At 41.5% G+C, this 22,265-nt stretch overlaps 1 protein-coding gene across 1 annotated transcript in view; it reads right to left on the reverse strand.

The window, feature by feature from the left end:
* LOC115389756 (histidine-rich glycoprotein-like) overlaps window positions 1-22,265 on the reverse strand; it is a 44,137-nt gene that overhangs the window by 21,796 nt on the left and 76 nt on the right. The window contains exons 2-3 of the mRNA XM_030093334.1: window positions 21,976-22,137; window positions 582-677 (exon numbers count right to left, since the gene is read on the reverse strand). Coding sequence (XP_029949194.1) covers window positions 582-677; window positions 21,976-22,137 — 258 coding nt within the window. The remainder of the gene's footprint in view (window positions 1-581; window positions 678-21,975; window positions 22,138-22,265) is intronic.

Here is a 22,265-nt window from a genome sequence, read left to right on the forward strand (position 1 = left end):
CCAATGTTAAAATCTGTCTATGCATATGCAAGTAATTTGCTATTACTACTGTATTACCACACATTACTGTTGCAATATTTGTTTTAGGGTTTTTTTCTATTTTATTTTTTGCTCGTTTGTTTTGTTTTGTTTGTTTTTGGGGTTTTTTTTGTATTACTGTATACTTTAATTTTGTTCGACATCAGTAATATACATATGATATATGTTATAATGAGCAATAAAGTATACTCTTAACCTTTATTTATTTTCCAAAATTACGTTTTTTCAAAATGCAGCGTGTTTTTAGTTTTGATTCAACTGTGACTTGCTCTTGAACTTCCAATCACTACTCTTTTAAAATTTTAACTCGAAATTCAACAAGTTTTATCTTTTCTCATAATTTCCACTACCATGTCACAGAAAAAAATTCTCAACAGCCACGCTGAGTCCACATAGTTGTAGTGAAGACGCTTATTGAGGAGGGAGTAGAGAGACAAAGAATTTTAATCTGCATGTTTCACTAAGCTGAGAGACAGAAAGGAAATAAAGTACAGTGACAATCTGACACAAATGGGGTTGGATTGCAGACTTCTTGATCAAACTGTGATAGTAGCAGGTGCAGCAGTTGTTGTAGTTGTTGCAGCTGTCGTAGTTGTTGCAGCTGTAGTGGTGGTCGCAGGTGCTGCAGTTGTTGATATCTGCAAGAGCGCAAGAGGGAACTGGAGGAGCGCCTCACCGAAAGAAAGAGAAGTACTGGTGCTGGTGGTAGACTGTAAAATAAAAAAAAAAAAAAAAGAAATGAGATCCAGCTATGATGACACATTTCTGAGGAATTGTGTTAAACAGCTTTACTGTCAAATCTGCCTAAAAGTCAGTCGAAGGCTACATGATGGTACCTGGACTGGCCCTCATGCAAACACTGATATTCACATCCAGGAATTTTACACCAACTGCTGGTGTGGGTCATTAAGATATCAGAATTTAAGAAGAAACTCACCTCCGCTGATCTTGAGTTTGAGCTGGAGCGAGCAACCCTCTATTGAACGTCATCCAAGTGGAGAAATATACAAGTTACAATGCAAACACTGACAGATCACGTTGATGAATTTTAGAGAAACTGCTGTTTATTCATGTTAAAGGTGGTATGGATGATTTTCCCAGAATTTAGAGACCAGCAATTGTGTCATGAGGTCATAAGAAAGTCATTCATTGAAATTGTGAAGGCTAGAGGAAGGTGCATATTCCTCTTAAATCAGTATTAGTGAATGTTTGACTGTACGGTTTAATTTAAAAATAGGTTTGGGTGTGGACATTTTTCCTTTTGGTGTAATTTGGTTTCAGATGTTTGTTTGTGATGACTGCCTTCCTGCAGTCCATGCAGGTGATAGCAGTCACACCTGAAGTCAGTCAGGCTGATCAGAGCTGCAGGTTGAAGAGGTGTGCTTGCTGTAGTATGGGAGAGTGTGGCTGTGGGAAGATCCCTTGTGTTTATTGGATTAACCTTTTTTTTCTATCTCTATGCAGAAGACTTTTTTTGGAAATTTGGTGGACTGATCATTTTGTCTAGCTGTTTGTTTTTCCCTTTATGTTATGTTTTACTTGTTTTGAAAACCTGGGACTCATTTAAGTTTTTTTCTTCCGATCACACCGCCTGCCATCCCAGATCACAACAGGCTGTTAGTGTCTATTGAACGATGTGCACGTGCCAGACCGTCCCACCCGCAAATGCCGGGAGCGAGCGTATGCGAGCTCATACTGCTGAACTTTCCTAAACTTGCAGTGAAATCAGCACAACACTGAATGGTCGAAAGCAGAGCTCAGGGGTAATTCAATACTCCTACGCATGCGCAACCAACTGAGCTAGCCAGGTGCAAGCACGCTGAATGTCTTTATGCAAGGTGGGAGAATAGTTGAGATGATCCACCCGGAAAGCCACAGAAAGGAAATATCATCGATATCAAGATATCAGAAAATTAGAAGACTCACCTCTGCTGAGCCAGAGTCGGAGCGAGAACACGCCGTTGCGCCTTATTCACATGGAGAAAATATACAAGTTACAATGTAAACACTGGTTGTTCACATGGAGGAATTTTCAAGCAACTGCTGTTTACACATATTAAGATATCAAAAATAAAGAAAACTGATCTCTGCTGATCGCAGGCTATATTTTCTCTTGCCAGGCACTGCGGAAAAAACCTCCTGGAATGGCGAATCCATCCTTGGAAGGCAGTGGCGTTACTGGGATGCCAGGTGTGGGTGGGCATTTGCCTTACTTGGGGGGCAAAGAGCGACGGGGGCACTGCCACTCCCAGTAACGCTCCCGTTGGAAGGCCGCCACTGGGATGTCAATACATCCAGCTCCATTACCCTTAGGAGGTTCTCTGGTGAATAGTTGTCTTTCATAAACCTTCCATCTCCACGATGAGAAGAACTCCTCTCCAGGGTTCAGGAAAGGGGAGGCGTGTCGCAGACAGACGTTTAAAAACTGGTTACTGTTGGTGGTGAACCACTCTCTGATTTGGTTTCTTCTGTGGAAGTGGACATTGTCCCAAATGATCACAGAAACAGGATGTGCGGGCCCATGATGGTGTTCGTGGTGGTCCAGGAGGATGCATTAGCAACAGGTGTCTTCAATTTTGAGTCGTTGTGTGTAATGAATGATGCTAGGTATGTTCATTGTGTTCAAATATTGCTGCCTGTGGCAAGCATTTTGCATCACACGAGCTTTCATTTGAGAATATGAGCAGAGTTCTTTTGCAACTTGTGCAAGGAAAAATGTGTTTAGATTTATGAGAACGGAGGATTGTGTTTTGTGAATTGCGTCTTCATGTGAAACGTGTTTATGATATTGGAAAATGATGGCTAGATTTAGTAAATGTGTTTAGACAAGTAGATAAGACAACAAGACAACATAGATTATAAGATGAAGGCTTGTCTTTGGGAGGGGAAAAAATGTTGGCATCCCAAAAAAAAAAAAAAAAGAACAGTTTTTTTCCCCCAACTTTATTTCTAAACATTTTGTCAGCAAGACATAATTCATCTACACGTGTACATATGAAAATAAACAACTCTGAGAAAAGGACATCTTCATCAACACAGCATGTCTAACACCCCCCTGCCCCTCACCACCCACCCACCCAAAAACTCCTGAACTAGATTACTGCAGGACAACATGTCAGTACACACACATTCACAGTGCTGGGGAAAAAAATAAATAAACACAAAAAAAACAGAACAACATACACATAGTGTCACGGTGCAGGTGGAAGGACCCAGACACAGGCAGCACAGGATAAGTTTAGAACTCTTTATTTCTTGGAAAAAAAGGAAGGCCTTTTTCCTGCAGCTGATGCAAAATTCTTTTTGTGTTGCTGACTTCTTACGTTGCACTCACAGAAACTGTATTTATTTATTTTTTTTAGTTTGGCATTTTCACTGTAATAAGTGTCAGCTGCATTGATTGCCATATGCTTAAAATAATCATCACGACTGCCACTGTGTAGCTCACAGGTGTGAAACTCGATTCATCAAGGCCTGAAGTCCTGCCTGTTTGAAAGTTTCTCTGCTTCACTGTTAAAAAATGAGGGCGGGGGATTTCTGAAGTTTCTTCATGATCCATCTGCCACATTACATGTGTGTCTCTGGTCTCGGGATCATTTGTTTCCTCATTTTGACATGGCATAATGATAACTTTAGAATAATTACACTTTCCTAATTTTGACTAACATATGTGCATCATTTGGTAATAATAATTACATCCTTCAACAATGCCATTTGCAGATGGATTTACATCCACCTGTCTAAGTGTATATAAACAGAGCTCAGCTTTCAGTACAACATTCTCACAATCTGTGAGAACTTTGTAAAGACAACTCGGTGGCTATTGTTTATTGATTTGTTTGTGAGTGTGTTTCCATGTTTTGTTCTTGCTTTAAGAGTTTTGCTGAAATTCAGTAAACTTAGATGCCTCCTGAACCTGACTCTGTCCAAACCTGGAAGTGTATAGCTGATAAAGACCTGGCCATTGTCCTGTTGCACTGTTATCTAAACAACCTCCTCACAGCTTTCAAATTGATTTTACAGTCTGAGGAGGGAAACAGTCGGGTTGCTCATTCAGGCTTTGTCTACAGCAAGGTAAATTCAGACTTCACCTGCTAGATTTCAGAGCCAAACATAACAGAGTGCATGTTTGTTGGGTGGAAGTCACACTGCTGTAAATGTGATCATAAATATATCGGAGTTTTGACAGACCGCCACCACCACTGCTTCTACTGCAACCACCACTGTTTAGTCTCTTATCACACTCCTCGCAGTGACTGGTTTTACTCTTTTGCTTCTTTTAGCCACATGTAACTATGTATAACAAGAAGAAAACCAGGCAGCGAATGCTTCTCAGTCATCGCATTCTTCCATTTCCAAGGAATTATTTTTAAGGACAGCAAAAAGGCAGCGAGGCCACCTTTGTATTTCTAGTGTTTCTCATCGTTACTATTTTACTGAGTGGTCTTTGATCTCAAATTTGATCCCCCTGCACATCATGACCAGCATAAAAATTTTTAAAATGGAAAAATGAGCTCTCTGGCGCCACCAAATGAAAACACTAAGATGGTCCCTATGGCCTGTAAGAATGTCACAGAGTGCTTAAACCAACACTCATTTGTTCATCTCATCAAAACCAAAAACCACACGCTGACCGCCTGGACCTGAATTCCACAGTTTGGCACTAGATTTTTTAGTGAAACAATGATACATAAATGACGTTGAACCTAAATTTGACACACTAAACCTGCTCAACTCCCAACTAAAATTTGTACAGTAACATGACCAGATAGAAATTTTAGGAATTGAAAAAATGTATCCCTTCATTGACAAAATGTGCTCAGTAGTGCCATCTAAGGACAGTCCAGAGAGCACCTAAAAATGTCGGAGTATCGTAGAGAGACAAAACCAACACTCACTTATTCATCTTATCAAGATCTGACTCCTCAGACAAAAAACCAACAGGAAGTCCACAATTTGACGTTTTGCAAGAGATTTTTGAGCACTATCTCCTCCAATAGAATATTGAACAAGTTTTACAACTGATCTGCCTGACAGAGGAGAATCTACTGAACACAATGATTTAACAACTTTGTACTAACTCACACAGTTTGGATTTTGTTAGCCATCAACGTTCCAGCCTCCTCCCATTGACTTTAATGGAGAGGTTTTTGACCAAGCTTCAACAGTTAAAACTATTGGTCTGATTGCTGCATAAAACCACAGACTGAAAGATAACACCTTTTTCCATCATAAATGATCACATTTTGAACAACATATCATAAAAATCTGGTTTTGAGAGATGTTTTCTTCAAGTAAAGCATCTTTTCACCCTGAGTCTTGGGACTGGAACCTGCAGAGACATGTTAAGCTCACATCTGTCTGACCAGATCACCTGGATGGAGTTTCTGTCAAAAAAAATAATAAAATAAAAGCGCAGAACTAATTAAAAATAAAAGGTTTTCAGATAATATAAAATCCTTGTAAATTTCAAATGACAAGTAAACCCTTCAAAATGGAAGTTTTGTTATTTGAATGGATCAGAGGCGATGGCTCTCACCAGGCCTACAATTGATGGCTGTCATTCTGGTAGGTACTTCACATTGCCATAATTCTTGAAATATAACAGCTAAAGGCATGAAATTCATAGGATCATCTAATTTTTCACTGCTGATTACAAAACAGACTTTTAACCTGAGTGTGAAAAATTTTTCGCCTATGTCTTTATAGCTCTCTGTATGCCATTTAAATCATTTAATTATGACTCATAGTATTTAATCATTGAGTATGGGTCTTGACTGACATTTTACAACCACAGCGGAAGTACTCAGCTGCTCAGTTTGTCTGCAGGACCTACTTCAATTAGGGATGAATCTGGAATTTTGTGAAACTCAACCATATTTTTCAAGATGTGTGATAAATAGCACCACTCTGAAACTTTTTGCAGTGAATCTTCATATTCCAGTAATAAAAATGTCAAAATATTGAATTGGTGTTGTCTCCTTCATATAGAAAATCTATGTCAAAGAGGGCCCTGAAAGTGCCCCCGAGCAGCATTTTTGCCATCTAATATATGTTATTTTGAAGTATCAAATGTGTCATATTGCACCTCAGGTATATCAGCAGATGGTTTAAACCACACTTAGTCCCTGTTGAGGCCAACACCTTGTTTTTCACCTAACCCCAAACCCTCCCCTTAAAGGTGCCGTAGGCAGGATTACCCAAGTAAGATGGCGATTTGACCCATCTAAGATGGCGATTTGAAACCCAGTACAGCCGCTCCTGTCCTCTTTTCTCTGACATCACACCCTTACGCAAGTTAAGCCCCTCACACAAGAACGTGTGTGCGAACGCTACATAATGCCTGCTGACTCAAGCACTCAACGGCTTTACAAAGACGAGCAGGACAACTTTTGCAACGGGCTCTTCTGATTGGTCAAAAATACCTGGAGCGGTCGAGAATCCTTTTCAGCTCAGAACAGAGACAGATGGAAACGCTGCGCCCTTGCGGTAGTGCAATTATGCTACACTCCTAAAGGATTATCAATGGATACTCTTAACATTTAATCTAAAGAAAACACAGAACAATTAGCGTTGACTAGCAAAATCCTGCCTACGGCAGCTTTAAGTACAACATCAGTATAAATAGTTGTGGTGTCCCTAGACTGCTGTTGGCTAAGCCCCCCTTGTACTCATAACCGAGTGACACCCCTGATACTATATACCACAAAATAAAGTATACTATGTAACCCCTCCTTCACTCGGCGAGGTTACAAGAATGGGAGTATTCAACTCAGGAATGGGCCAAAGATCAGAATTCCAGGTAACTGCTCATGGAGCCCAGGGTGAGACTTCAACATTGATCACGCACACAACAAAATTAATTTCAAAAATATATTGTCAAACATCAAGAACAACAACTCAGTAACAATATATGAAAAACAATAAACTGCGTGCAAAAAAAATGAAATGGATCCTTTGAATGTGTTTTATCTCTATTGTCTCTTCTTTCTTTTTTTCTCTGTGAGCTCAAGTTCTTTTAATTTCGTTGGGGCCCTTTAATGTTTGTGTAATTCAATGTCCTACCACACCGCAGATTTGAGGTATGGTTCCTTGAATCCTTCTTCTTCTTTCTGGCTCAGATATGACCTGTACAAAAATATAAATAGGGTACAAAATAGTACTTCCCAGTGTAATTCAAATAAAAAGATAATAATTCACTTAAATTTAGCCTCTAAATATCAGCAAAGCACAGAGTGAGCTTCTTCGTGTAACACTAATACAACTTTTATGAGTTATTTACAGTCCTGACAGGAGGCTGAGCAGCAGTCAGACATCTGCCGCTGTGTTAAGAACAGCTTTACTTTGAGAGCGGCGTAAGCCCCGCCCACCTGTCAAACGGGAAATGAGTGAAAAATCCATTTTGTCAGTCAGGACGGGAAAACGAGTTGAATTTGGCCCGTTTATTGGAATGTGATTATGTCAATTTAACAGAAAATCAAACTGACAAAAGGTACCTCGTCCCTTCAGGATGGTGACATTGTTTTCTCCACCAGCACACCTCAAAGAGCAGTGTTCGATGTGGCTATTATTATACAATATAGCCATTATAATGAGAAGCTTGGACGCTGTTGTATGTATTGCATGATATTTATTCCAACAGTGGTAAAAAAAGTAAAAGAAATCACATTTATTACAGCTCCGGAGGGAGGAAGTGAATAAAACCCGTTGAAAGGGTGTCCGCCCGTATGCGACGCTCCTCAGAAACAGCGAACGCACCCGTATACAAACAGAGATAATCTGATTGGTCAGAGCGAGCCGGCTTTCTATTGGTTGACAGCGTTGATACACGAAAAATCCGAGAGCAGAGCAGAGATCCGTGAACACAAGTTCCGTGAGAGCAAGAGGAGGAGTTTGAGTGCGAGCGCACAAAATCTGCGCGAGCAGCGTCGTAACCAAGCGCAAGGACACAGTTTGAGCGAGCGCAGAGCAAATTTGAGCGCGAGAGCATCGTAAGCGAGCGCGAGGACACAGTTTGAGCACGCGCAGAACAAATTTGAGCGCGAGAGCAGAGTTCTGGGAGACAATATCATGAAATCCGAGAATGAAATCGATCAATGCTGCTCTCAAATCAATTTAAAATGCTCTTGAATTTTGATAGGGATTTCATTCCATATTCTGTTAGCATTAATTAAGAAGCCAGCGAGCACATACACACACAGCATAATGTTAGCCGTTAGCGGCTAATTCAGCTCGGCGGCTAACACGTTCACTCGACGTTTGGCAGCCCAAACCGCACAGCGACTCACCGCCGAGCGGGTCGCCTCTCCCCACGACTTCGGGGAACCAGCCAACATAGGTTTCTGAACACTTCACCCTGTTTCATGTGCTTTTATGGACGAATTCCACACGACGCTGGCATGGTCACCTCTCCAAATCCTTCTGCGAGTGCTGCGTGCAGCTACAGCGCCTCCCCATGACGTCACCGTCACTGTGCACTGCTCTGTGGTGTGGTTTAACCCCATAATTGCCAGCTCATTTTGATATGTTGATATGTATACACAGGGCAAATAAGGCCCCTACTTTTCCCCCTTTTTTTTTTTTCTTTTAACCAAATTTTCCCACTCCCATCAAGTCTGGGTTACACTGGGTCCATTTCTTTTCACAAATCTAACATTTTCAAAATGCAGTGTTCTTTGTTTTTGGTTCAACTGGGTGACTTGCTCTTGAACTACTCCTTTAGAAATTTGGCTGAAAGTTCAAATTAAGCTTTATATTTCTTCATAATTTCCAATACCATGTCACAGAAACATGTCTCGACAGCCAAACGGAGTCCATATATTTGCGATGAAGAAGTTTATTTAGCAGAGAGTAGAGAGGACAAATAATTTTAATCTACATGTTTCACTAAGCTGAGAGAAAGAAAGGAAATGAAGTACAAAGTCATGGATTCTCTCCACAATGTGACAATCTGACACAAAAGTGGTTGAATTACAGAATCGTTCATGGTGCAGCTGTAGTTGTAGTAGTTCCAGCTGTGGTGGTGGTGGTGGTGGTGGGGGTGGGGGTGGTGGTGGTGGGGGTGGTGATGATGGTTGTTTGTGCCAGGTAAAAGTCAGTCAACTGCTGGAGTAATGTCTTCGAAGCCAGAGAATTGAAAGTCTGTAAAATTAAAAGAAAAAAAAAGAAGAGAGATCCAGTTACAGTATAACTACACATTTCTGAGGAATTGTGTGAAACAGCTTTACTGTTAAATCTGTTGAAAAGTTAGTCAAAGGCTGAATGATGGTACCTGAACTGGCACTCATGCAACCCCTGATAGTTCACACCATAGATGGTATACACAATGGATAGACCTTTTCTGACGCCACCCATAACGTTCCAAAAGCCCGTCCTGAAGACTTCAGCAAGACAACTTAAGCAGGACGTCTGCATATCGAATATTTGAAACTGGATGTAAATATGATTGATCCAGTGTGCCATGTTAAAAATCAGTCAAAGGCTGCATGATGGTCCCTGAACTGGAACTCATGCAATCACTGATAGTTCACACTCAAGAATTTTACAGCAACTGCTGATATGGCTCATCAAGATCTCAGAATTTAAGAAGAAACTCACCTCATCTGAGCTTGAGTGTGAGTCTGAGTCGGAGCGAGCAACCCTCTATTGCATGTCATCCACATTGAGAAAATACACAAGTTACTATGCAAGCACTGACAGTTCACATGGAGGAATTTTACAGCAACTGCTATTTATGTATATTAAGATATCAGAAATAAAGAAGAATCACCTCGACTGAGCCTGGCTTGGAGCCAGCAATACGCCTTTGCACCTCACTCATCTGGGAACATAGGTAAGTTGCAAATATGAAATTACTTCCTGTATACATTGTTACAAGAAAAAAAAACAAAAGAAGAATTTCATCCACATGATAATATTTCAAATGATAAATGTGTCACTCTCACAGGATGAGCCAGGATGGTGCTCAAGAGGCATCCAAGCACAAGCACGAGCTTCAGCATGATGTACCTGTTGAAAGCAAGAATTGTAGTTTTTAAAATGTTATCCACAATGAAAGCAAACGTTTTCAAGCTTTTGAAAGCTATTAATAAATATTTCTCACAAAGAAAAAAACAAGGGCCATATATTTACCGTCAGAGTTGTTGGGGTTGGAGAAAACTGTCTCACAGAGGATCTGGGAAATGTTCTGTTGTTTCTCTCAGTGGTGAACTGTTCTTATATACAGTTCCAGGAGAGTCTTTGTTGAGAAATTGTAATCACTACCAAACTTCCCACTGCCACACTTCAAGGTGGAGCCAGTGTGGGGAAAAGTTGACAGAAACCACATCTGAGTAGGAGCAGGACCAAGGCACGCTTTAACCATTTTGGTTTTTTGAAACACTGACTTTTGGTTTTGACACTTAAGAGTTACTCAACTGCTTTTCACGAGTAACTGATTTGCCAAAATATCTCTCTCTCTCTCTCTCTCTCTCTCTCTCTCTCTCTCTCTCTCTCTCTCTCTCTCTCTCTCTCTCTCTCTCTCTCTCTCTCTCTTACATTTTACAAAGGAAAAAATAAAAATGTACATTTTGGAACTTTGTACAAGTTCTGAGCTGATTTGCAGGCTGAAATGAGTCATTTTTTAAAGTGTCTTTTGTGAAAGTTGCTTTTCCAAATGAAAAAACATCCATGAACTCATTTCACCAGTTGGGAGCAGATTCTGATTTCCATCTTTTCGAAATACACAATTAATCTATTTCCATGCTATACGTTAAAGCAGATCATGCGGTGTGATTTTTTCCATCTCTGAAGAAATTCCAAATGATGCAAAATGTGACTCAGGATTGACATGACGGTGGAGTAGCCTACAGTCCAGCATCACTTAAAATGGTGGACTAGAAGTTGTAAAGATCAGGACAATCCCAGATGAGGTAAGAGTGCCCTCTGCATTCCCACATCTCATACACAATGGGGATGAATCAGGAAACAGTTTGTGCAATTTCACTCTGGAATAGCATAATCTTATTCATAATCATATTGTATTGAATCAAATGCAGCCTAGCATTGACTGAACATGAACTGATACCGACTCGACCTTTGTCCCAAACCTCATTCTTAATCTCTCTATTCATTTCCGTCTCCCAATAATGTTTAATCTCATCAATTCTAAAGTCCTGCAGATCTGTAGGAATGTCCATAAAGTTAGAGATCAGATGTTTTGAGTGTGGTGAATTTGTTAGAAGTCGGATGAGTGGGATATCATCAGGTGGACAGAGAAATTATGAACTATTTTTCCTTTTGAAAAACTTCAGCTTCCTTGGCTGAAAGGGAACAACTTCATCAGCTGATGACAGTGGGGGAACCAGGGTCTGTGACCTTTACTCTCTCAGAGCTTTTGTGAGCAGTCTAGACTAGAGGATTGAATCCCGGTTGTGATCTTAAGCTGGATTTACATTTGCACGACTTTTTGCCACCATGTTGTTGTGGCAAGGCGTGCCAATCTGGAGTCAGGAATCGGCAGGCTCCCGCACTATTCATGAGTAGTTCACGCACAGTTCACAACCAGTTCACGAATGGTTCACGAATGCGCCCGTCAGTGTAGCGAACTGGCACGACGCATTCACAACGCATTCACGCATAGTTTGCGCATAGTTTACGAGCTTCCCGCATTGGCACGACGTGGTTGCGCTCGCAATTACGCACGTCATATAAAAAAGGGGCTTCCCCAACCCCGGGTCATTTTTGGATTTGCTGTGGAACAGACAACATGCTGAATGCCTGAAACACCATCATTGCGGAAAAGAGGAGATGCCTGTACCTGGCAGCTGCTCTGTGTTGAAGAGCAGCAGAAAAGGCGCTGCCCAGGGCCCCGAGCTGAAGGGGGCCCGGATGAACGGCTGACATCAGTCAATTTCAATGACAAATGAAAGGCGCTACACTTGATGCTGCAACGACTGTGTCGAAAATCTCCCGCATGGGGCCCTTTTCCGGGTACTCGCCGGTGGCCACGACTGGCACGCATCCTCCCTCATTGTCCCGACGCGTTCACGAGGCGTTCACGGACAGTTGGCGCATAGTTCACAGCCCGACCAAAATTTTGAACATTTCAAAATTCTCGTCCCGACATGGCACACAGTCACGACGGGTTTACGCACACTTACACATACGTCATGCCACTGTACGAGTAGTTTGCGACTCGATTCGTGGCAATGCGTGCCACAGAATCGTGCAAGTGTAAACCTAGTATAAAGTGTTACCTTTGACTTAAAGTGGACCTATTATGCTATTTTTCAGTCACGTCATACAGGTCACGGATGCCCAAAAACATAGTATATAAGTTTGTTTGCCCCAAATTCGTCCTATGTTCGGAGTTTGAGCGGTCCATAAAGTGGCTCTGAGGAGCCCTCTTCAGAGCAGCCTGTTTTTGACAGCCTACTTTCCGTGATGAACTTAAACGCATCTGGTCACGCCCACCTCATAAATTCACTGTCAAGTTACACCAGAAGTTTCAAAATAAAACACAATGCACGACCTCACGGACGTAAAGTTTTTCCTATATGTTGTTATTAAGCCGCCTCGGGAGGCACGAGAATCAGCTCAACAGGGTCCCAGACAGTAGCAAACGCGGAAATGACCGTTTTTATATAGAATAAACCATACAAAAGTAACTATTGGATCAAGAAAAGCACTCATTTGAGATCAAAACATAAACCATGTACTCATCCTTGCTGGAAGTACTATAAATTACAGATCAATGTGGCTGGGACGAGCAGAGCGAGCGACCTTGCAGAAGCGAAATGAGGTGGGGTTTTTTTTCTTTTTATATCATGTGTTGTTCGTGTGATATCGAGCGCACAAGAGCCCCTCAGAGGAGCAGCCCTCCCCATCCCCCGGCGCTGCTGGTGTGCGTTGCCCCGCGCGCAGTGCGCCTCCGCTGGGCACCGGAGCTTCGCAGCCTCCCTGCGAGGAGAGACATCCAGGAGCGGCCCAGCAGCCGCGCGCGAGCCATGCGTCTCCGCCAGCTTTGGGACATGCGGAGCTTCCGTGGAGCAGCTCCGGGCCGTTTACCCAATCGGCCCCAACTCGGCCCCTGGAAGTCAGGCAACCAGGCGCTGTGACAGCCGAGGCCGAGCCTCTCTGCTGGGGAGAGGAGCTCCGCAACGTTCCCATCTGAGCTAAGTTCACGAAAACTGTCAGCTTGTCTACCGTCTTCAGGTGGGTCAGCTGACCCTCCTGAAGACGGTGGATGAGCTGACTTTATAACACTGGCGATGGATGAAGAAATACAGCCGAAATGAGCGACCTATCCAGGGGCCGGCCACAGGCTGGATCCTCTTCCGGGGGGGGGGAGTGGTGTTCCTCTTCATGACGTCAGAAAGAGGGAGATTTCAGAACCGCGTGTTTCAGTGTATATTTTCTTAAAAGTGGAGTGCACAATTGAGGGAGGTGACTGAATTTTTCACTTCAGGGGATCATACAGAGGCTCTGGGCGGCAATATGACTGTAAATACACCTTTTTAAAGTGAATTTTGCATAATATGACTCCTTTAAAATTGAACTTTTAGGAAGGGAATTCCAAAGAAAAATTTTAACCCATCCAGGCTTTGAGGAGCTGCTCAGTAGGGTTGGGTTAGTGGTTTGTCTGGGACAGCACTCGAGCCTCTGAGCACTAAGATGGCTGAAATTCACAGCATAGGCTTTTTTAGATTAGGTGAATAATGTTTGGAATATGTGGCCCAAATACAAATAACAGAACCAGTTGTTGATCCTCCAGACTGCCCACAAATGCTGTGGGGGTGTAAAGGTCAAAGACACTGATTCCCCCCTGTGCCATCAGCTTCAGTGAAATGTAATCTATGTATAGGGGAGAGTGCGGTAAGATGAGCCACTTTTTACTGAATGTGGCATGATGGTGTGCATCTTACCTGGGCTGTGATTAGAACGTGGCACCAAACCGAGCCTGTAAGCTTAGTGGGTGGTCTGCACGCGCACAGATTTGGTTTCGGTGCGGTGGTTGCAGTGTTTGGTAACCAGCCGAGATTTCCTGGTTTGGAGCACGCTTGTGTGCCTCGGGCGATCCATTTCAGTTTGCGCCCCGAGTTTGGGACTCCTCGCTCGAGGTAAGTTGCTCATTGTACTGCCTTGTCATTTTTGGCTCGGGCCAATGCTGACCCCAAATTACGCTTGTAGATCCGAGCTGCAGCAGGGACAAGCCACTAATATCCTCATTGGCCCTCCCCCTCCTCCTGCTGCCTGTGCGTGTGTGCTTGCTCCAGCAGTTCGGATTCAAACGTGTTTAGGTTAGTTTCCCATGTTTTAATGTTGTGGCTCCTGCATTTGGATGCAAATTTTACGATGACAAAGTCACCAACTACCAGATCGGAGACATCTGGTTCACTTCTTTCATCAACCATTGGCTCAATTTACCCCATGACCTTTGGCTCACTTTGCCCCATAGCCACCATTTTGGAAAAAATGGGCTAGCTTAGAAATTCAGGCTCATCGTTAGTGAAGTGATCCACATGATTTTATACGTTAACAAATCACCAACATGCATATTATATAATTTTAGACCTGGATAAATTTGTTTGACATCACAGTCATTTTACCTGATATGCAGAAAATTTACTTTGACAAGCAAAAAACAGTTTTTTGTGTAAAAATATACTTACCCCTTCTCCCATGTTCTTCTCTACATCACAGCAAGATAGAAATGATTGGTGCTTCATGAATTTATGGTCACATGACAAGATACGTGCACGGTTACTTAAATACTAGGGGTGGGTCAACTTACCCACTGGCTCATCTTACCTCACTCTCCCCTAAATGTTGAAATATAGGATGATTTCAGTTTGGGAAACAAATAAAGAAGGAAGTGCAAGACCCCATGTCTATTGTAGATGGTTTAGAATGCATTCTTTACATTGCCATATTTCATCAGAGATATCAGTCTCAAAGTATTTAGCATGCTTCAGGCGATTCAGAAGAGGGGTGACCATTTCTTGGATCAAATTGTTTAATGTGGATACGCCGCGCTGATGTTTTCTTTCTTTGCATCAAGGGTTTGAGCTACTTTATCGAGGATGAAAGTAGTATTGCTCTGTCTATCTAAAAGTGCATACACAAGGACATCTTGATATGACAGCCATGTGGTTGAGACCCAATCTTGGACAAAGAAAGACGTGTGCTTTTGCAGGCTTGTGTAACTATTTGCAACAATTTATTGAGTAACCATTTATTTGCTCTGTCTTTGGCGATGTTAATCGTTGGAGATCCTAGAATTTGTCATCACGAAAACAATGTGGATATATTTTCCGACACCTTTCACGTGTGCTCCTGCTATCACATTTTCTTGAAAGCTGACCTGTTTTCAGGCATCCTTAGCAAAGCCCTTCTGTCTATTTAACTTGTTATGAATCGTCACATTAAACAGTGGTTATGTCAGAATTTCCTTCATCTTAATGAAGCAAAAACAGACCGCATCTTATTTGGCGACTCCTTGCCTGGAGACTTTGGTGTGATGTCTGATCATTTTAAACCTACTGTAAGAAATCTTGGTGTTCTTCTTGACAGTGATTTTAGATTTGACAAACAGATTGACAGTGTGGTCCGAGCGAGTTTTTATCAGTTGCGCCCCCTAGCCAAGGTGAAGCCATTTTTAAACCGCTCTGACCTGGAAAAGACAATCCATGCTTTTATCAGCTCAAGAATAGACTATTGTAACGCCCTTTACATCGGAGTGTCCCAGTCTCGCCTGAATCGCCTCCAACTGGTGCAAAACGCTGCAGCTCGCTTCCTAACAAACACGCCTCGCCGTGAGCACATTACCCCGGTTCTTCTATCACTGCATTGGCTTCCAGTTTCTTTCAGAGTCGATTTTAAACTCTTACTTTTTGTTTTTAAAGCACTTAATGGCCTTGCTCCCCCATACCTTACAGAGCTTCTCAAAGTTCGCAGTTCAAACAGGACTTTGAGGTCATCAAACCAGCTCTTGTTGGAAGTCCCGAGAGCCCGATATAAACATTGGGGAGATCGGGCGTTTTCTGTTGCTGGGCCCAGACTCTTGAACAAACTGCCCCCCGACATGCGAACCATCACTGACCTGGGCCTTTTTAAATCCAGGCTTAAAACTCATCTATTCAGGCTGGCATTTAACTCTCAGTAGCACAGTGGCACTTTGGTTTAATTGTATTTTATCTGTTTTTATTTTCATAGCTCCTTTTAATTGATTATGGACAAAATTTCAATTTGTTCCATCCGTTTTATTTGTTTTAGTTGTTATGATTTTATTGCTTTTATCTCACTGTAAAGCACTTTGGTCACTTTTTGTGTGTAAAGGGCTATACAAATAAAATTTGATTTGATTGATTTGATTTGATTTGTTTTCTCAATGAACTTTCTGCACTTGGTGAGACAAAGGCCTGTTCCTTTACAGATGTTGGATGTTGGAACGCGATCCTGTGTTGTGCTTGTTGACAGTGGCTTTGCTTGAATTGTTTGATTTTGTGCATGCATGTTTAGTTTTGTATATTTTGGGTTTGTTTGTTTGTTTGCTTCATTTAAACACATTTCAGTGCTCGTATACAGGTGATAGGGAGTCACAAGCGAGATCTGCTTCCTTGGACAGGAACTTTAAATGGTGGTTGTGGAGCTGTTGCTTGTCTGATCTCCATCACCTTTTGGTTTCAACTGGACACCAACCAATACAACAACTTCAGTCAAGCTTCCAATAACTTAAGATGAGGCAGAGCTGCCTCACATCTCTTGACAAAGTCTCAATCATCTTTAGGCCTTATCTTTGGTCATCCATGCATCTTGTTTCTGAGAATGTTCTGATTGTGAATGGATCTCCACATTGGTTTTCCAACAGCTGTCAAACTGACTCATATGTTGCTTCACTACTCAGCAAAAATCAATCCTTTCAGATGTGGGGACCTGCTGAATTTAAGCATATAATAAGAAGAGGAAAATAAACTGAGGATTCCCTCAGTTGTGGCAGGTGAAGAGGGACGACCCGATGTGTCTTCTGCCACCTGGGTTTGTCACCCTGGTATCTGGTTTACATGTAGGTATTTCCATTATCTATAGCAGGGGCGAGCGGTCATAATAAGCTATAAATGCAGTGCATGCCCAAGCCCTTCAATAAAATAATTGAAAATATTCACCTGTCAGTATGTTCTATAATGCAATATGTTTGTTCTACTGTTTTGGTCTGAAATTCCTGCCTTATCTGTCCCGTTTTGCTTGCGAAAAGCTGGAAAGCTGACAGCTTGTTTCGCGCATGCGCACTGCGATATTGAGTAGTACCTGTGCTCGGGGCTGTGTTTACTGTACATGAGCATTTTGAATGGCAAAAAAGCTGTCAGTGAAGCAGCTTATCTGCCAACGCGCATGCTCATAACTGGATTCACTTCACAAGCTAACTTCACTGCCTTGTAGTAGCCGAGTCAAAATGAGTGAAATCAATAGTCTTTGCGTTCAGTTTCGTTTTCCCGGAGAACTTTTGAAGAAAAGAGGGAAATATTTTCAAGTGATTGACCTGCTCTTGACGTAGTCATCACAAAAACAGTAAAGAATTTTGCTCGTCACTTTCAAGCTAGCACATATGACGATAAACGTGAATGAAACATACATTTGTTTTAATACATCTGATAAACTTAGTTTATTAACACTGTGCCAACTTTCTGAATGGATTAATCAGGCTAAAATAACAGTTTACAGGACGCAGAGACACTGATGATCCACCGCTGTCCATCTCATTCGTGCGCATTTACACGCTGCTGTATGTTCCTACGAGACAGCGTCAGTCAGAAAACAGTCTGATCCTGCTGATCTGCTCTAAGATAAAATATTACACATCAGAAGAGCTGACAAAACTAAGTTTTGCCTCTCTGTTAACCTGTTCAGCGCGCTATGGCTTTGAGATGTTTGGCTCTGCAGCAGCGATCTGTCAGCAGGGTCGGTGGGAGAGAGTGTCCACCTTCAGGTTTATAAGAAATAAAATATAGCCATAATCACTTTAATAAGAGCTCACTCAAGGTGAGCTGCTGTAACATCAGGTTTTGCGTTATGGGAACAAACTTCTCCAACATTGTAAAGCTCAGTTTAGGTCTCTGTGTTTGTTGCCTCTCATCACACACCTTGTGCGTCATTAATATAATTCTCTCTCCGTGGTGCCGAAGCTTGTAAGTCCCGCTTGTTGCGGGTGTATGTTGTGTAATGATGTTATTATGACTTTTATTGTTTGGATTAAAAGTACCAGTCATTTGCCCCGCCCCCGGCCCGGCTCTGATTTGTTCCGCTAGTGGCGTGGAGGGAACGCTTTATTAACGCGTACCCACACTATAGAAGGCGTACCCTCGCCTTAATAAAATATTCTGCAGCCTAACACCTCCAGGGCTTCGTAAAAAACATGTGACTTTTTTTATTAATAAATAAATACCCAAAAATTGGACGCTGGCTGTAGTTGACACTTCAGCATGACCACTGTAACAGGTCACCGTTCACCACTGATCTATAGTATGATTTATTTGCATAGTAGTTTATTTATTGAGCCACTTTTATATTCCTGTCATATGTTGTTGTCCTCCATAAATCCAATACTGTCACTTTATGCACAGTTTGAGACAGTCAGGCCAGGTGAAGCAAGACAGATTATGAGATGTGAGTCTTTGTCTCTACTTCTAGCTTTAACCAAACCATTTCTCACACCACAGTTTCTTCAACTTCCAGGTGCAGCAGAGTACACTAAAGACTCGGCATTAAAAGATGCACTTTCTTCACAGGATTGACTTCACAATCCTTTGTGAATAACGACCTTGCTTGCGCAGTGTGAGCTCAGTCTCCTTTGTCTCAGGCCCTGTACCGTTATTCCATCTCACAGTGAATAACATGAATCCAATAAAGGGTAACTCAAAAAAAAAAAAAAACTATAAATGAGAACATTAAACTCAACACCCCCTGTTGCTCTCATCATCTCAGACCATACATTTTAACCACATTCTTGAAGTGATATTTGATCTGTGTCTGTTCACTGGGTTCCTACTCAGTGCTGTGGCTCCTTGATTATCTCCATGGATCCTGGTACAAGTGTGTATTCTGTGATCTATCCCACATAACAGTGGTGTTAAACGCAGGCTTTCCTGAGTAGTGGTCACAACTGGTCAACTGTGCACACGGTAAAGAGTTTATTTGTAACTTTTGTTTGGTTATTAAAGAGATTTGTGGAGTGAAACACTAATTCTGCATAAGAATAACATGTTTGCATTTAATTTCTGTGTATGCAGTTAACCTGGGATATGCTCATTTGCACATGCACCACTGCGAAGATTAAGAAGTTTGAGCTGTTTGTTATTTACATAAAGAGCTTGAATTTAGTTGATTCTGTATGTTTACCACTTGAGATGTGATATTGAAATGTCAGATTGGACTTTTGTTTTGAATGAAATGTATTTGAATGACTGCAGAGATTGATGTCATGAAAATATATTATTTGAGATTTTTATCCTCTCATTTTACTTTTCACAGTGTTTAATGAAGACGTTCAGCGACATTCACAAGAATAAATTCTTTGTTTTCATCAGTATGAAGCGTGGACTCAACAGTTGTCCAGGAAGTAGTTCCACACAGTGATCTCATTGATTTCTCACAAAGTTATTCGGTTCCAGGTGTTCACTCAGAAGTTTGTAACAGTTTCTCCCAAGTTGTTTCAAGCCATAAATAGATTTCGTTGACTTGTACACTAATTTCTCTCTTGACTCTTGACTCTTTTCCAAATCTTTATGGCTGCTCTAAGAAGATTTCTTCATCTGTTGGAGCGTGTGAATAGGCTGTTTTGACATCCATCTGATATGCAATGTGGTCGTTTTGAACAGCGACCTGCATCAATGCCTGAACTGATGTGATATTAGCTGTGAGGCCAAAAGTTTCATGATAATCAATGCCTTTTGTTTGATTGTATCTTTTTGCAACATATCTTGCTTTAAAGATTCTTTCTTTTTCTGCCTTTTCTTTGAGTGCATCGACCCTCTCTCCACCTACTGTATTTCTACCTAAAGGGTAAAGGAGACCGTTCAAATGTGTCATTTTCTTTGAGTGATTTGATTCCTTCTGAACGCCTCAGGTGACATCCGTGCTTCACTGTAAATTTGGGGAACTCCACACACTGCCCTGTAACAATGATCAACACTTATGCCTTTATCTGTCAAAAGTGACTAAAGCATTTCCTGTGTATTCTGTCCAATCATCTGATCTGATGCATTTGACAGTCCCATATGGGGTGCAGTCTGTTGCTAATGCTGCATCACTCATGTTCTTAAGGAAGTAAACCGATACTGCTCCTGAAAAATCATTTGTAAATGACATGCATATTTATATCCTTCTTGACAAGGAACATTTAAATAAACTTTTCAGGTCATACATGACAAGTCTGCACAGAGCAGCTGCGTCTATTCAAATTTTACCTGGACTAACTTTGCAATAAAGCCTTGCTATTCTTACCTCCCAGCACCAGCAGTATCCACACATTGAAATTACAAGATGGCGACAGTGTCCTGATGATGTCAGTGAAGTTTCAATCAATATATTCAAGGTTTCAGTCAATGTATTCAAACTTTAGTAAATATAATAAAGGTGTCACTCAGTATATTCAAAGATTAATATCCTGAACGGCATGCCCAGTAGTTCATTTACCATATGTCTCCAGTGCCACTTCCAATGGCCACTGAGACTGCAGAGGTTGTGAAACCACATCTTCTGCTTGCATGAAATACCTGTAGTCATTTCTGACAGAGGACCTCAGTTTGTCTTCCAGGTGTGAAAAGCAGTTTGCCTAATTTTGGGTGCGACAGTCAGAGTTTATCCTCTGGTTTTCATCCTCAGATAACCAGAAAGACTATTGAAGGCAGATTGAAAGGCAACCTTGTGGTGTTGTTACTGCCAATAACCCATGCTCCTGGAACAGACACATCTGACTTGGGTCAAGTATGCACAAAGCTCCCTGCACAGAGCTGTTACAGGCTTTTCCTGCTGTAAGGAGTAGAGGGTAATTTAAAGTGTAATGATGGCAGTACAAGCTCTACTTCTTTCAGGAGTGAAACATTTTTGATAGACATTTTCCTGCTCCAACAATGAAAACCAGGAATTGCCAGTAAGGTTTTATTCGGATTTTCTTGCGATTGATTGAATTGGATCAGGTAGTGTTTTCTCATTCATCTGTCTGTAGTCTATGAACAGCCGAAGTCTCTGCATGTCTTTAGATTTGGGTTTGCACAAAGAGGTCATGTTTACACAAGCATCAAAATGGATCAGCATAATTTTTTTCTCCATGCTTCAGGGTTGCTTCAGGACTGAGTTGTGCTTTGTTGCAACTTTGTCTCCTTGACATTTTGGAGCCTTCTTGTGTTTGTTTTTATATGTGCATCACATAACTAACTTGGCTCCATGTACAGGCTCAATCAGTATTACATCAAAAGTACAGCTGTATCAGCTTTTGTGATGGACAGTAATGAGGCTACCCTGGTGCCAATCATCAATAATTGGCTGATCAGAAAGGACAAAAAAACCCACACATTTGCAGCCTAATGAACCAATGTTACAATCTATCTATGCACTTCTGTTGCAAGTAATTTACTATTAGTACTTTATTACCACACGTTACTGTTTATATTTCAATATCTGTTATTTTGTTTTGTTCAGTTTAGTTTTTTTTATTTTTTGCTTGGAAGTTCAACAAGTTTTATCTTTTCTCATAATTTCCACTACCATGTCACAGAAAATAAAAATCTCAACAGTGTGCTGAGCCCACATATTTGCAATGAAAGCCGTTTATTGAGGAGGGAGTAGAGAGGACAAAGAATTTCAATCTGCATGTTTCACTAAGCTGAGAGACAGAAAGGAAATAAAGTACAGTGACAATCTGACACAAAAGTGGTTGGATTGCAGACTTCTTGATCATACTGTGATAGCAGTAGGTGCAGCAGTTATTGTAGTTGTTGCAGCAGTTGTTGTGGTCATTGCAGCAGTTGCAGTTGTTGCAGCAGTGGTAGTTGTTGTAGTTTATGTAGTAGTGGGAGTTGTTGCAGTTGTAGTGGTGGTCGTAGTTACTGCAGTTGTTGCCATCTGGACAAGAATAAACAATAAACAAGAATTTAGGACTCGAAGTACTGGTTCTGGTGGTAGACTGTAAAATAAAAAGGAAAAAATAAATAAATGTGATCCAGCTGTGACAACACATTTCTGAGGAATTG

This window comes from Salarias fasciatus, chromosome 6 (assembly GCF_902148845.1).
Source record: "Salarias fasciatus chromosome 6, fSalaFa1.1, whole genome shotgun sequence".
Taxonomy (NCBI): Eukaryota; Metazoa; Chordata; class Actinopteri; order Blenniiformes; family Blenniidae; genus Salarias; species Salarias fasciatus.